Source organism: Scyliorhinus torazame, chromosome 18 (genome assembly GCF_047496885.1).
Source record: "Scyliorhinus torazame isolate Kashiwa2021f chromosome 18, sScyTor2.1, whole genome shotgun sequence".
Taxonomy (NCBI): Eukaryota; Metazoa; Chordata; class Chondrichthyes; order Carcharhiniformes; family Scyliorhinidae; genus Scyliorhinus; species Scyliorhinus torazame.
The window spans coordinates 91,381,038-91,395,614 of NC_092724.1; the positions used below are offsets into that span (position 1 = coordinate 91,381,038).

General features: G+C 50.0%; 1 protein-coding gene across 5 annotated transcripts in view; it reads right to left on the reverse strand.

Moving 5' to 3' along the window:
• The window catches only part of LOC140395367 (caskin-2-like), a 463,341-nt gene that overhangs the window by 100,803 nt on the left and 347,961 nt on the right, over positions 1-14,577 (reverse strand). For all 5 annotated transcript variants that reach the window (XM_072483024.1, XM_072483023.1, XM_072483027.1 and 2 more), the window contains one exon: positions 3,479-3,609. In XM_072483024.1, coding sequence (XP_072339125.1) covers positions 3,479-3,609 — 131 coding nt within the window. The remainder of the gene's footprint in view (positions 1-3,478; positions 3,610-14,577) is intronic.

Here is a 14,577-nt window from a genome sequence, read left to right on the forward strand (position 1 = left end):
GCAACTGAAAGATCTGTTTGTGGATGGGAAGTTCGCAAGTCTGGGAGCGCTGACCGAGAAATATGGGTTGCCCCAAGGGAATGCATTCCGGTATATGCAACTGAGGGCTTTTGCGAGGCAACAGGTGAGGGAATTCCCGCAGCTCCCGACGCATGAGGTGCAGGACAGAGTGATCTCAAAGACATGGGTGGGGGACGGTAAGGTGTCAGATATATATAGGGAAATGAGGGACGAGGGGGAGATTATGGTAGATGAGCTGAAAGGGAAATGGGAAGAAGAGCTGGGGGAGGAGATTGAGGAGGGGCTGTGGGCGGATGCCCTAAGTAGGGTAAACTCATCGTCCTCGTGTGCCATGCTAAGCCTGATTCAATTTAAGGTGTTACACAGGGCGCATATGACTGGAGCACGGCTGAGTAAATTTTTTTGGGTAGAAGATAGGTGTGCGAGATGCTCGAGAAGCCCAGCGAATCACACCCACATGTTCTGGTCATGTCCGGCACTACAGGGGTTCTGGGTGGGGGTGACAAAGGTGCTTTCGAAAGTAGTGGGGGTCCAGGTCGAACCAAGCTGGGGGTTGGCTATATTTGGGGTTGCACAAGAGCCGGGAGTGCAGGAGGCGAGAGAGGCCGATGTTTTGGCCTTTGCGTCCCTAGTAGCCCGGCGCAGAAGCCAAGCCCCCGGGGGTGGAGACCTGGATAAATGACATGGCAGGGTTTATAAAGCTGGAACGGATTAAGTTCGTCCTAAGGGGATCGGCTCAAGGGTTCACCAGGCAGTGGTAACCGTTCGTCGAATACCTCACAGAAAGATAGAGGGAATGGAAAAGAAGAAGGCAGCAGCAGCAGCCCGGGGGGGGGGGGGGGGGGGGGGGGGCGGGGAGAGGAACCAGAAGAAGTCTCAGGGTTATTAATATATATGTATAATATGTATAGGTCGTTGCTATAAATAATTGTATATTGGACTGCTAAATCATATTTTTGGAGAGTGTTTATCTGAGACAAGGCAGTTGCCATTTAGTTTTAGTTTTCGTTTTTGTTATATATTAATTTTTTGTTTATAAAACAGGTCATTGTTATTTATACTGTTATATTATTGTGTAAAGGATACACAATGTACTGTGATGGTTGACCAAAAATTTTCAATAAAATATTTTTTTAAAAAAAAAATATTAATGACCCATGCTGTGTATAGATCAGATGATATCTGTCACCAGATGCCAACTTTTTACGGACCTTTCTGTGATTGGTGAAATGATTGGTGAATCTTGAAAGGAGAAAAGGATCAGCGCATAACTGGTGAGGGAGGAGGTTGAGGGAGGGCATCACGATGGCAGCTGGGGAGGGTGGGTGGCAGAGCGGGGGAGGTGTGCAGAATAAAGGTTCCCGGGACCCATGTTTTCTCGCCCTGGCCCTGGAAGGAGCACGCAGAATGAGATTGGGTTATGGTGACCTTTGCAGTCAAACAGGCATTGGTTCACCTGTGGCTGAAACACTGCAGTGTGGTCGTGCCTATGGAACTGTAACCCAGCAACGAGAGTGGGAGGATTAAGTGGAATGAAAACAGTGATGTGGGTAGGAAGTGTTTGGTGCTGATAGTGGGACTCACTGCATAAAGAATGGCTGCAGTGGATCACAGAGCCTTGCTCTGTAAGCCAGGTGAAAGGACACTCAGAGGTATGATTCCCACTGTTCCGCTTGTACTCAAATCATTAACTCAAAATACACACTCCAGGTGTAGTAGTCGGGGAAATCATTCCCACTTATGGGTGCAATACTAAGTTTATCTGAAAGCTAGAGAGTTTGCTGAAAGAGGACAGACTGACAATAAGTCTGTTTATAATTTAATGGCTCATCAGCCAGGAAACTGGGCGTGAAGCGTGGTAACTGACCTGGCTAAATCACCGGGAGAGATCAGTGCCGCTCCACTATCAGATGCAGACATCCGTTAAACAACAGAGCAGTGAGGACAGTACCAGCCGCCTGCTCTCTGTCAGCTTCTCCAACTCATCGAGGGGATTGAGTGTCACTCTGAGCACTACTCAAGCGATTTACAACCTCACTTTAAAACTCTGACCCATTAATCAATATCATAGGGCTATAACAAACAGACTCCTTTATGGGGGTAGTGTACAGGGAGCTTTTCTCTGTATCTAACCCCATGCTGTACCTGTCCTGGGAGTGTTTGATGGGACTGCCATAGAATCCACATCGCCCTAACAGTGCAAAAGGCCATTCGGCCATCGAGTCTGCACCAACCCTCCAAAAGAGGCTCACTCCCCCACCCTATCCCTGTAACCCTGCGCATTGATCATGGTCAATCCACCTAACCTGCACATCTTTGGACTGTGGGAGGAAACCAGAGCACACGGAGGAAACCCACGCAGACATGGGGAGTATGTGCAGACTCCACACAGCCAAGTCACCCAAGGCCAGAATTGAACCTGGGTCCCTGGCGCTGAGGGACAGCTGTGCTAACCGCTGTGCCCTGAGTAAATGATGCTGACTTAGAATGATGGTGTGTAAACATTAATGTATCTATGTGGAACAAATCTGGAGCTCATTTAAAACAAAGTGGTCACTAACTTCACGTGAAACAGCTTTTGGTTCAGTGGTAGCATTTCAGTCATTGAATCAGGAGTACAAAGGTTTTGACCCCCTGTCATAGAATCATAGAATTTACAGTGCAGAAGGAGGCCATTCGGCCCATCGAGTCTACACCGGCTCTTGGAAAGAGCACCCTACCCAAGCCCACACTTCCACCCTATCCCCATAACCCAGTAACCCCACCCAGCACCAAGGGCAATTTTGAACACTAAGGGCAATTTATCATTGCCAATCCACCTAACCTGCACATCTTTGGACTGTGGGAGGAAACTGGAGCACCCGGAGGAAACCCACGCACACACGGGGAGGATGTGCAGACTCCGCTCAGTGACCCAAGCCGGAATCGAACCTGGGACCCTGGAGCTGTGAAGCAATTGTGCTATCCACAATGCTACCGTGCTGCCCTGTCATACACAATCCCTGTGAATGGAGACTCTGTTTTGGAATTCTGGATCAATACCCAACTGGATACTTATCTCTGGTGACTGGGAGGCCCCTCTTCATCATGTAAGAGTTCATAGAAACCATATGAGACTAACTACCCATGTTGTACAGTATAAAGGTGGCAATGGGAATGGAAGGAGCGTTCAGGTTGTCAGACTGTCAGTTAGCCTGCAATCTCTTCCACTACATTCACACTCTTCCCCAAAACATGACAACTCCATTACGGCACAGAATGCATCGAGACATGGTACGGTCAGATTTCATTGAGAGGTTTGAATTTCAAAACGAACCACGCCATCCCATTCATGGAGACCTCCTAAGCCGGGGATAGCCCTGAACTGTGTACCTCTCCATAAATTAATCACCTTTTATATCGAGGCACAACCATGTGGCACGACACACAGCCACACATTGAAATAAGACGGCCATACCTGATTATGTCCTTGTGTCCATTCTTTGCGGCCAGATGTAGTGGGGTGGTGAAGTTGGTATCAGTGCTGTCTTTCGTCTGACCCTCCAGCAAGGCGACGCACATGTTACTGTTCAAGAGAAGCTGTGCGACCTGGGCATTAAGGAAAGGGAGCGATGAACCTTTCAAGAGTCATTGAAAATCCTCCTAAGATAAGCCACTTGCATTCCAGAGATTCTGTCCACTCAGTGATGTCAGGTTCCATCCAATATGGAGCCTGACTAAATTTTGACATCCAACAGGGCTTAGCTAATTAAAACTCTAATTAAGGAACCTGGTGGATCAATGTTTAGGATGGCATTCACAGGTGGTGTTGCTTACCGAGTTTTAATTCATGCCTCTGCTCTCCTGTCATGGTGATTTCTCTTCCATCTGGGAATGGCCATTCAGCCCCCAGAAAGGGCTGACAGCCATGTCTCGAAAGAGCTAGGGACTGACCTTCCCCTCCCACCACACAAACCCTCCGCCTGCTGCCTTTCTGGTTCAATGGCAGACACACCCAGCACCACAGCTGAATACTGCCAGAGACCAGCTTAAAAAGCCAGGCCTTGCCAATTCCTGCCTCAAAGTCTCTTCCTTAAGTATCTGCCTCTGCACATCTTGGCTTTTCCACCCTAGTACTTCCCTAGATAAGGTCACACAGCTCATAGTGGCAGCACCCTCTCTCCTCTGGGTCAGAAGGCTGTGGGTTCAAGTCGCAATCTTGAGTAAAAGACTTAGGCTGACACACTGGTGCAGCACTCAGTGGGGGGAGGAGCTGTTTTATTGTCAGAGATGCTGTCTGTCAGGTGAGGCATTGAACAGAGGCCCAGGCTGCCCTCTCACATGATTCCAATTCAGAACTGGAAAAAGGGCAAGGGAGGTCTCCCTGACATCCTGGCCAATACCTAAAGTCACTAAAAACAGATTAAATTATTGTTCAGAGAGCTTGCTGTGTGCAAATTTCATATTGTGATTACAGTCCAAAAGCACGTTTATTGGATACAAAGCACTTTGGGAATGACCTGAGGTTGTGAAAGTCACTATAGAAATGCAAGACTTTCACAGGTAGGACAGTTAATTTGCCTCAGTGTGATCCAGGCCAGGCTCTGTTGAATTGGCCTAAATGGTAGGCCACCATCAGGATAAAGAGTAATGTTGTTCGCTCTTTCGCCCTCCTCTCCTGCTGGGATCGTCTCTCTACTTGTATGATATTCCACAAGTGCCCTCTATTGCCTAGAGCCCTGTAACCAATTATTCATGTGTGAGCCTCATCAGCTAATGGTTATTTAACTACAGGAGGCATCACGGCCGAATCCAACTCAACTAAAGCTCGGACAAGGATGCCTCTAAGTAAAGGCCAATGGGTAGTGATGAGAAGCCTGAATGGTACCCTCACACTGCTGGTGCCACTCGGTGACTCTGTCAGTGTCACCTGGGCACTCTGGCAGTGCCAGGCTGGCATCCGGCAGTGTGGTCGGACTGGGTGTTTGGGGGGGGGGGGGGCATGGGTGGGTCCAGGACCCCCTCATAGGGAATTGGGGCTTGGGGGTCGGGAGTCACATTGGGGGCTACAGAGATCGGGACACCAGTGCAGAAAATGGGGCTATGTGTGACCTCGGCCGCATGTTCCCCACTGAGGCCCCTATCTAACCCGAGTGATGTTTGATAGCGTTGTGAGTGCTGGGAAACACGTGGCGAAACGCGGTCGCTACAGGACTTTGTTCCCATTTAGTCAAGTCGTGCCCATTAATTAGTACGGGACATAGATTTAAAGTAACTAATAGAAGGATTAAAGTGGGGTTCACCCAATGGATAGCAAGGGTCTGGAACTCAGCTTGAAAGGGTGGCAGAGACAGAAGCCCTTAAAATATATATTTTTTAATACCTGAGAGTGTTGTAAGCTACAAGACTAGTGAGCTAGAGATATAGGGTGGATGGCCCTTTTACAACTAGCCCTGAAACAATGGGGTGAGAGGCCTCCTTCTATACTGCTACTTTTTTCTGTTGCTAAATAGAAAAAGCAGAGATGTTGTTCACCAACTAGGGCGAATGGACTTTGTCAGCAATGACCCAATACTGACTGATGTGGAGTAGTACGGCAATCCTAATAAATCATCAACAGCAGGTGGCCCCTTGATTATTTCAGGAACATTGGGAGCAGGAGGAGGCCATTCAGCCCCTCGAGCCTGCTCCGCCATTCAATAAGATCATGGCTGATCTTTCATCGCCTCAACTCCTTTTCCCCGCCTTACCTCCGGATCGCGAGATCGCCTTACCTAACAGCAATAGGGATCTCAGTCGCGTCAGGTTTAATTGTGTCCCACAACCGCAACCTTTGGGGGGATGGGGGAAGCGTCCCAGATTTCCACTCCCCTGTGTGGAAAAGTGATTCCCGACTTTCTTCCCCAACGGGCCTGGTTCCAGTTGTAAGATTATGCCCCCTCATGGTCGAGGGATTTCTCTCTACATGTAGTGGCCTTCTCGCGTACGGCAAGGGGGCACACAGGCAACAAAAACTCCCTCAGCCAGTCCGGGGATTGAACTCTGCATCGTTGGTGTTTAATGGTCCACATCCTAGCTGTTTAACCAACTTAGCTGTCCAACATACTGAATTACTTGATCATTTTAAACACATTGATCAGATCACCTTGAATCCCCTGATATCAGGGGCGGGATTCTCCGACCCCCTGCCGGGTCGGAGAATCGCTGGGGGCTGGCGTGAATCCCGCCCTCGCCGGTTGCCGAATTCCCCGGCACCGGATATTCAGCGGGGGCGGGAATCGCGCCGCGCCGGTCGGCGAGCCCCCGCCCCCGGCGATTCTCCGGTCCGCGATGGGCCGAAGTCCCGCTGCTGGAATGCCTGTCCCGCCAGCGAGGATCAAACCACCTCTCCTCCCGGCGGGACTAGGCGGAGCGGGCGGGCTCCGGGGTCCTGGGGGGCGTGGGGCGATCTGGCCCCGGGGGGTGCCCCCACGGTGGCCTGGCCCGCGATCGGGGCCCACCGATCCGCGGGCGGGCCTGTGCCATGGGGCACTCTTTTCCCTCCGCCTCGGCCACAGTCTTCACCATGACTGACGCGGAAGAGACACCCCCCCACACCCGCGCATGCGTGGGGATGACGTCAGCAGCCGATAACGCTCCCGCGCATGCGCGGACTTCCGCCGCCCAGCGAAGTCCTTTCGGCCCCGGCTGGCATGGTGCCAAAGGCCTTTCCCGCCGGCTGGCGGCGCGCCAACCACTCCGGCGCGGGGCTAGCCCCTCAAGGTGAGGGCTTGGCCCCTAAAAATGCGGAGAAATCCGCACCTTTGAGACGTCCCGACTCCGGAGTGGTTCACACCACTCCATCCCGTCAGGACACCCCGCCCCGCCGGGTAGGGGAGAATCCCGCCCCAGGGGTACAAAAGTGAAGTTAATGCATCAACTCTTCAATGACCGGCTCTATTCCCAGTTCATCTTCGACCACACAATTAAATGAATCGGATGCACACTACTTTGAGATAGAGACCTGTCTGTTCCTCGTGGAAGCCTGTCTCTTCCTATTGTAAGAGCCACCAGCGGTCTATTAGATTCTTCAGACTGCTAGGTTGGAATTAAGAGTGACCCAGTACACGGGAGACTCTAGCCTGGAGATCTGCTGACTACTTTTTCACAGAAGCACCGGTGTCCTTTGGCTGCAGGTTTCACTGTAGATTTATGAACGGAACAGTGGGGAAATTTCCGAGGTGACCATTCAGTTGGTTACAGGACAGCTGCTGAACAAAGGGTGGCACGGTGGCATAGTGGTTAGCACTGCTACCTCACAGTCTCAGGGATCCAGGTTCGATTCTGGCCTTGGGCGACTGTCGGTGTGGAGTCTGCACGTTCTCCCCCTGTGTGCGTGGGTTTCCGCCGGGTGCTTTGGTTTCCTCCCACAGCCCAAAGATGTACAGGTTAAATGGATTGGCCATGCTAAATTGTCCCTTTGTTTTCAAAAGGTTAGGTCGGGCTACGGAGGATAGGGCGGGCAAATTGGGCCTATGAAGGGTGTTCTTCCGAAGGATCAGTGCAGGCCCGATGGTCCAAATGGCCTCCTTCTGCACTGGAGGGATTGTGTGGTTTTGTGTTGGCCTAAACAACAAGCTGGTGCCAGGTTATCAATGATCAGCTCATCCCCAGGTCAACTTTGACAATATGCCGTTAGGGACTGGTATCAACAGTAAGAAATTGCCAGCATTTGGTGACAAGGAAGAGGGATTGAATGAAGAAAAAATGGAATAGAAAATTCTTAACTATCCAGATGTGAGGGATGTCTGCAATCTGACAGCACAACCTGTCTGCCAGGATTTTAATGAGCTTCATCCGCACTCAATGTTTGAGTGCATAAATCCTACTGTACAAATTTTATTTGGGTCAAGAGGAATGGATTTATTTTATTCATGAGCATCCATTAAGCATTGGACACACCATTGACTCGGCTGTGGTGTTGTGCATTTTTGTTCACAATGCATTTGAATTCCAACATTCATTCTGCTCTCACAGCTGTGCATTTTTGGATGGTGTTAAATAAAGACTTGCATTTATCTGATGCCTTTCACAATTTTATGATGTCCCGAAGTTCTTTCTAGCCGGCGAAGTACATTTTAAATGTAATCACTGTTATAATGTGGGCAAATGGGTTAGCTAATATACACTGCAATATCTCTAAAACAGCAGTGACAGACCAGTTAATGTTTTTGGCTGTGCAGGGGTAAATGCGTGTCAGGAAATTCTTCAATTCTTTGCCTAATTGTGCCATGGGTTCCTTTACATCCATTTTAATAGCTCATTCACAAGATGGTACCCGCAAAAATGGAGCCTTCCCATGATACTACACTGAAGAATCAGCTGAGATTTCACATTCAGGTCCTGGAGTGGGGTTTACATTTATGAGCTTCTGATTGAGAGGTGAAAATACAACCGAGTCCACATTAACACCCACAGGAGTCAATGGTAACACAGGCCGGAGACAACGGTAACACCCACCGAATCAGCATTAACACCCACAGGAGTCAGCGTTAACACCCACAGGAGACAACGGTAACATCCACAGGAGTCAGCGTTAACACCCACAGGAGACAACGGTAACACCCACAGGAGTCAGCGTTAACACCCACAGGAGTCAGTGTTAACACCCACAGGGGTCAGAGTTAACACCCACAGCGGTCAGAGTTAACATCCACAGGGGCCAGAGTTAACACCCACAGGAGTCAGCGTTAACACCCACAGCGGTCAGAGTTAACACCCACAGGAGTCAGAGTTAACACCCACAGGTGTCAGAGTTAACACCCACAGGAGTCAGCGTTAACACCCACAGGGGTCAGAGTTAACACCCACAGGAGTCAGCGTTAACACCCACAGGAGTCAGCGTTAACACCCACAGGGGTCAGAGTTAACACCCACAGAGGTCAGAGTTAACACCCAAAGGAGTCAGCGTTAACACCCACAGGAGTCAGCGTTAACACCCACAGGAGTCAGCGTTAACACCCACAGAAGTCAGCGATATGCTAGTATAGTGGTTAGCACAGTTGCTTCACAGCTCCAGGGTCTCAGCTTCTATTTCTGTCTTGGGTCACGGTCCTTGTGGAGCCTGCACATTCTTTCCGTATCTGATTGGGTTTCCTCCGGGTGCTCCGGTTTCCTCCCACAGACCAAAGATGTGCAGGTTAGGAGGATTGGTCATGCTAAATTGCCCTTAGTGTCCAAAAAAAAAAGAAAGGTTAGGCCGGTTACTGGGTTACCGGGATAGGGTGGAGGTGTGGGCTTAGCTAGGGTGCTCTTTCCAAGAGCCAGTGCAGACTCGATATGGACAGGAGTCAGAGTTAACACCCACAGGAGTCAGAGTTAACACCCACAGGGGTCAGCGTAACACCCACAGGGGTCAGAGTTAACATCCAAAGGAGTAAGCGTTAACATCCACAGGGGTCAGAGTTAACACCCACAGGACTCAGAGCTATCACCCACAGGGGTCAGAGTTAACACTCACAGCGGTCAGAGTTAACATCCACAGGGGTCAGAGTTAACACCCACAGGAGTCAGCGTTAACACCCACAGCGGTCAGAGTTAACACCCACAGGAGTCAGCGTTAACACCCACAGGGGTCAGAGTTAACACCCACAGGAGTCAGCGTTAACACCCACAGGAGTCAGCGTTAACACCCACAGGGGTCAGAGTTAACACCCACAGCGGTCAGAGTTAACACCCACAGGAGTCAGCGTTAACACCCACAGGAGTCAGCGTTAACACCCACAGGGGTCAGAGTTAACACCCACAGAGGTCAGAGTTAACACCCAAAGGAGTCAGCGTTAACACCCACAGGAGTCAGCGTTAACACCCACAGGAGTCAGCGTTAACACCCACAGAAGTCAGCGATATGCTAGTATAGTGGTTAGCACAGTTGCTTCACAGCTCCAGGGTCTCAGCTTCTATTTCTGTCTTGGGTCACGGTCCTTGTGGAGCCTGCACATTCTTTCCGTATCTGATTGGGTTTCCTCCGGGTGCTCCGGTTTCCTCCCACAGACCAAAGATGTGCAGGTTAGGAGGATTGGTCATGCTAAATTGCCCTTTGTGTCCAAAAAAAAAAGAAAGGTTAGGCCGGTTACTGGGTTACCGGGATAGGGTGGAGGTGTGGGCTTAGCTAGGGTGCTCTTTCCAAGAGCCAGTGCAGACTCGATATGGACAGGAGTCAGAGTTAACACCCACAGGAGTCAGAGTTAACACCCACAGGGGTCAGCGTAACACCCACAGGGGTCAGAGTTAACATCCAAAGGAGTAAGCGTTAACATCCACAGGGGTCAGAGTTAACACCCACAGGGGTCAGAGTTAACACCCACAGGACTCAGAGCTATCACCCACAGGGGTCAGAGTTAACACCCACAGAGGTCAGAGTGAACACCCACAGGGGTCAGAGTTAACACCCACAGGAGTCAGCGTTATCATCCACAGGGGTCAGAGTTAACACCCACAGGGGTCAGAGATAACACACACAGGGGTCAGAATTATCACCCACAGGACTCAGAGCTATCACCCACAGGGGTCAGAGTTAACACCCACAGGGGTCAAAGTTAACACCCACAGGAGTCAGCGTTAACATCCACAGGGGTCAGAGTTAACACCCACAGGAGTCAGCGTTAACACCCACAGCGGTCAGAGTTAACACCCACAGGAGTCAGCGTTAACACCCACAGGGGTCAGAGTTAACACCCACAGGAGTCAGCGTTAACACCCACAGGAGTCAGCGTTAACACCCACAGGGGTCAGAGTTAACACCCACAGCGGTCAGAGTTAACACCCACAGGAGTCAGCGTTAACACCCACAGGAGTCAGCGTTAACACCCACAGGGGTCAGAGTTAACACCCACAGAGGTCAGAGTTAACACCCAAAGGAGTCAGCGTTAACACCCACAGGAGTCAGCGTTAACACCCACAGGAGTCAGCGTTAACACCCACAGAAGTCAGCGATATGCTAGTATGGTGGTTAGCACAGTTGCTTCACAGCTCCAGGGTCTCAGCTTCTATTTCTGTCTTGGGTCACGGTCCTTGTGGAGCCTGCACATTCTTTCCGTATCTGATTGGGTTTCCTCCGGGTGCTCCGGTTTCCTCCCACAGACCAAAGATGTGCAGGTTAGGAGGATTGGTCATGCTAAATTGCCCTTAGTGTCCAAAAAAAAAAGAAAGGTTAGGCCGGTTACTGGGTTACCGGGATAGGGTGGAGGTGTGGGCTTAGCTAGGGTGCTCTTTCCAAGAGCCAGTGCAGACTCGATATGGACAGGAGTCAGAGTTAACACCCACAGGAGTCAGAGTTAACACCCACAGGGGTCAGCGTAACACCCACAGGGGTCAGAGTTAACATCCAAAGGAGTAAGCGTTAACATCCACAGGGGTCAGAGTTAACACCCACAGGGGTCAGAGTTAACACCCACAGGACTCAGAGCTATCACCCACAGGGGTCAGAGTTAACACCCACAGAGGTCAGAGTTAACACCCACAGGGGTCAGAGTTAACACCCACAGGAGTCAGCGTTATCATCCACAGGGGTCAGAGTTAACACCCACAGGGGTCAGAGATAACACACACAGGGGTCAGAATTATCACCCACAGGACTCAGAGCTATCACCCACAGGGGTCAGAGTTAACACCCACAGGGGTCAGAGTTAACACCCACAGGGGTCAAAGTTAACACCCACAGGAGTTAGCGTTAACATTCAGAGGGGTCAGAGTTAACATCCACAGGAGTCAGCGTTAACATCCACAGGGATCAGAGTTAACACCCACAGGGGTCAGAGTTAACACCCACAGGGGTCAGAGTTTACACCCACAGGGGTCAGAGTTAACACCAACAGGTGTCAGCGTTAACATCCACAGGAGTCAGCGTTAACACCCACAGGAGTCATGCTAGTATAGTGGTTAGCACAGTTGCTTCACAGCTCTAGGGTCTCAGCTTCTATTTCTGTCTTGGGTCACAGTCCTTGTGGAGTCTGCACATTCTTTCCGTATCTGCTTGGGTTTCCTCCGGGTGCTCCAGTTTCCTCCCACAGACCAAAGATGTGCAGGTTAGGTGGATTGGCCATGCTAAATTGCCCTTAGTGTCCAAAAAAAAAGAAAGGTTAGGCCGGTTACTGGGTTACCGGGATAGGGTGGAGGTGTGGGCTTAGCTAGGGTGCTCTTTCCAAGAGCCAGTGCAGACTCGATATGGACAGGAGTCAGAGTTAACACCCACAGGGGTCAGAGTTAACACCCACAGGGGTCAGAGTTAACACCCACAGGGGTCAGAGTCAACACCCACAGGGGTCAGAGTCAACACCCACAGGAGTCAGAGTTAACACCCACAGGGGTCAGAGTTAACACCCACAGGGGTCAGAGTTAACACCCACAGGAGTCAGAGTTAACACCCACAGGGGTCAGAGTTAACACCCACAGGGGTCAGAGTTAACACCCACAGGGGTCAGAGTTAACACCCACAGCGATCTGAGTTAACACCCACAGGGGTCAGAGTTAACACCCACAGGTGTCAGAGTTAATACCCACAGGGGTCAGAGTTAACACCCACAGGGGTCAGAGTTAACACCCACAGGTGTCAGAGTTAATACCCACAGGGGTCAGAGTTAACATCCACAGGAGTCCGCGTTAACACCCACAGAAGTCAGCGATAAGACCCACAGGAGTCATGCTAGTATAGTGGTTAGCACAGTTGGTTCACAGCTCCAGGGTTCCAGGTTCTATTTCTGTCTTGGGTCACGGTCCTTGTGGAGTCTGCACATTCTTTCCGTATCTGCGTGGGTTTTCCGGGTGCCCCGGTTTCCTCCCACAGACCAAAGATGTGCAGGTTAGGTGGATTGGCCATGCTCAATTGCCCTTAGTGTCCCCAAAAAAAAGAAAGGTTAGGGCCGGTTACTGGGTTACCGGGATAGGGTGGAGGTGTGGGCTTAGCTAGGGTGCTCTTTCCAAGGGCCAGTGCAGACTCGATATGGACAGGAGTCAGTGTTAACACCCACAGGAGTCAGAGTTAACACCCACAGGGGTCAGCGTTAACACCCACAGGAGTCAGAATTAACACCCACAGGGGTCAGAGTTAATACCCACAGGGGTCAGAGTTAACACCCACAGGAGTCAGAGTTAACACCCACAGGGGTCAGAGTTAACACCCACAGGAGTCAGAGTTAACATCCACCGCGATCAGAGTTAACACCCACAGGGGTCAGAGTTAACACCCACAGCGATCAGAGTTAACACCCACAGGGGTCAGAGTTAACACCCACAGCGATCAGAGTTAACACCCAAAGGAGTCAGAGTTAACACCCACAGGGGTCAGAGTTAACACCCACAGGGGTCAGAGTTAACACCCACAGGGGTCAGCGTTAACACCCACAGCGATCAGAGTTAACACCCACAGCGATCAGAGGTAACACCCACAGGAGTCAGAGTTAACACCCACAGCGATCAGAGTTAACACCCACAGGAGTCAGAGTTAACACCCACAGCGATCAGAGTTAACACCCACAGGAGTCAGCGTTAACACCCACAGGGGTCAGCGTTAACACATACAGGAGTCAGCGTTAACACCCACAGGGGTGAGAATTAACACCCAGAGGGGTCAGAGTTAACACCCACAGGAGTCAGAGTTAACAACCACAGGGGTCAGAGTTAACACAAACAGGAAACTGAATTGCCAAATAATTCTCTTGTCTACAGTCATATACATAATTTCCTGGGGTTAATCTATGTCCCACGGGTGCTTTTGAAATGTATTGTCTGTCAAACAACAATACAGCCATCTTTCAGAAGAGCCATTTGACCCCCCAAGTACTTCCCACTGTATCCATACCCGACAGTTTTAACCCTAAATCCTCTACTTCTCCTTTTCCAGTTTGTCTTGATATGATAACGTGGGCTGCATTAAAAATGTACCACTGAATGTTTAACTAGCAGATATTCGATGGCATTGCTCATGGTGTGTTTGATGATGTGCTGTTTCCTAAAATTAGGGACGTCATTAACAACTAAACATATTTTTTATTCATTCATATGTGTCTCTGGTTAGAACAACATTCATTGCCCATCCCTAAAATTCCTTGAACTGAGTGGCTTGCCAGGTCATTTCAGTGGGCGTTTAAGAGTCAACCACATTGCTGTGGGTCTGGAATTGCATGTAGGCCAGAACAGATGAGGATGGCAGATTTCCTTCCCGAAAAGGGTGTGAACCAGATGAGCTTTTACGACAATTGACAATGGTTCATAATCATTGTGAGGAATGTAGAAATTGTTATATATTATATTTCATATTTGCGCCAGTAATGTTATTAAAAACCCTGGTTTAAAAATACATACCAGATGTGCGTCTGCTAAAGCTGTAATTAAAGAGTTGTAAAAGGCGAGGTAATCTTTCATTCCAACTGCTTACTTGGTTATGGATAAGGGGCTAATGGAAAAATGTTGTGATTGCTGGAGATTCCCTGGAGTGTAGATAACTTATGAAGGACTGTATTTAGTCCTAGCTAAGATTGCCATGGAACGTAGTGGGATACACGTTATGTAATTAATAGGAGGAGCTAGGTCTGTCTGTAG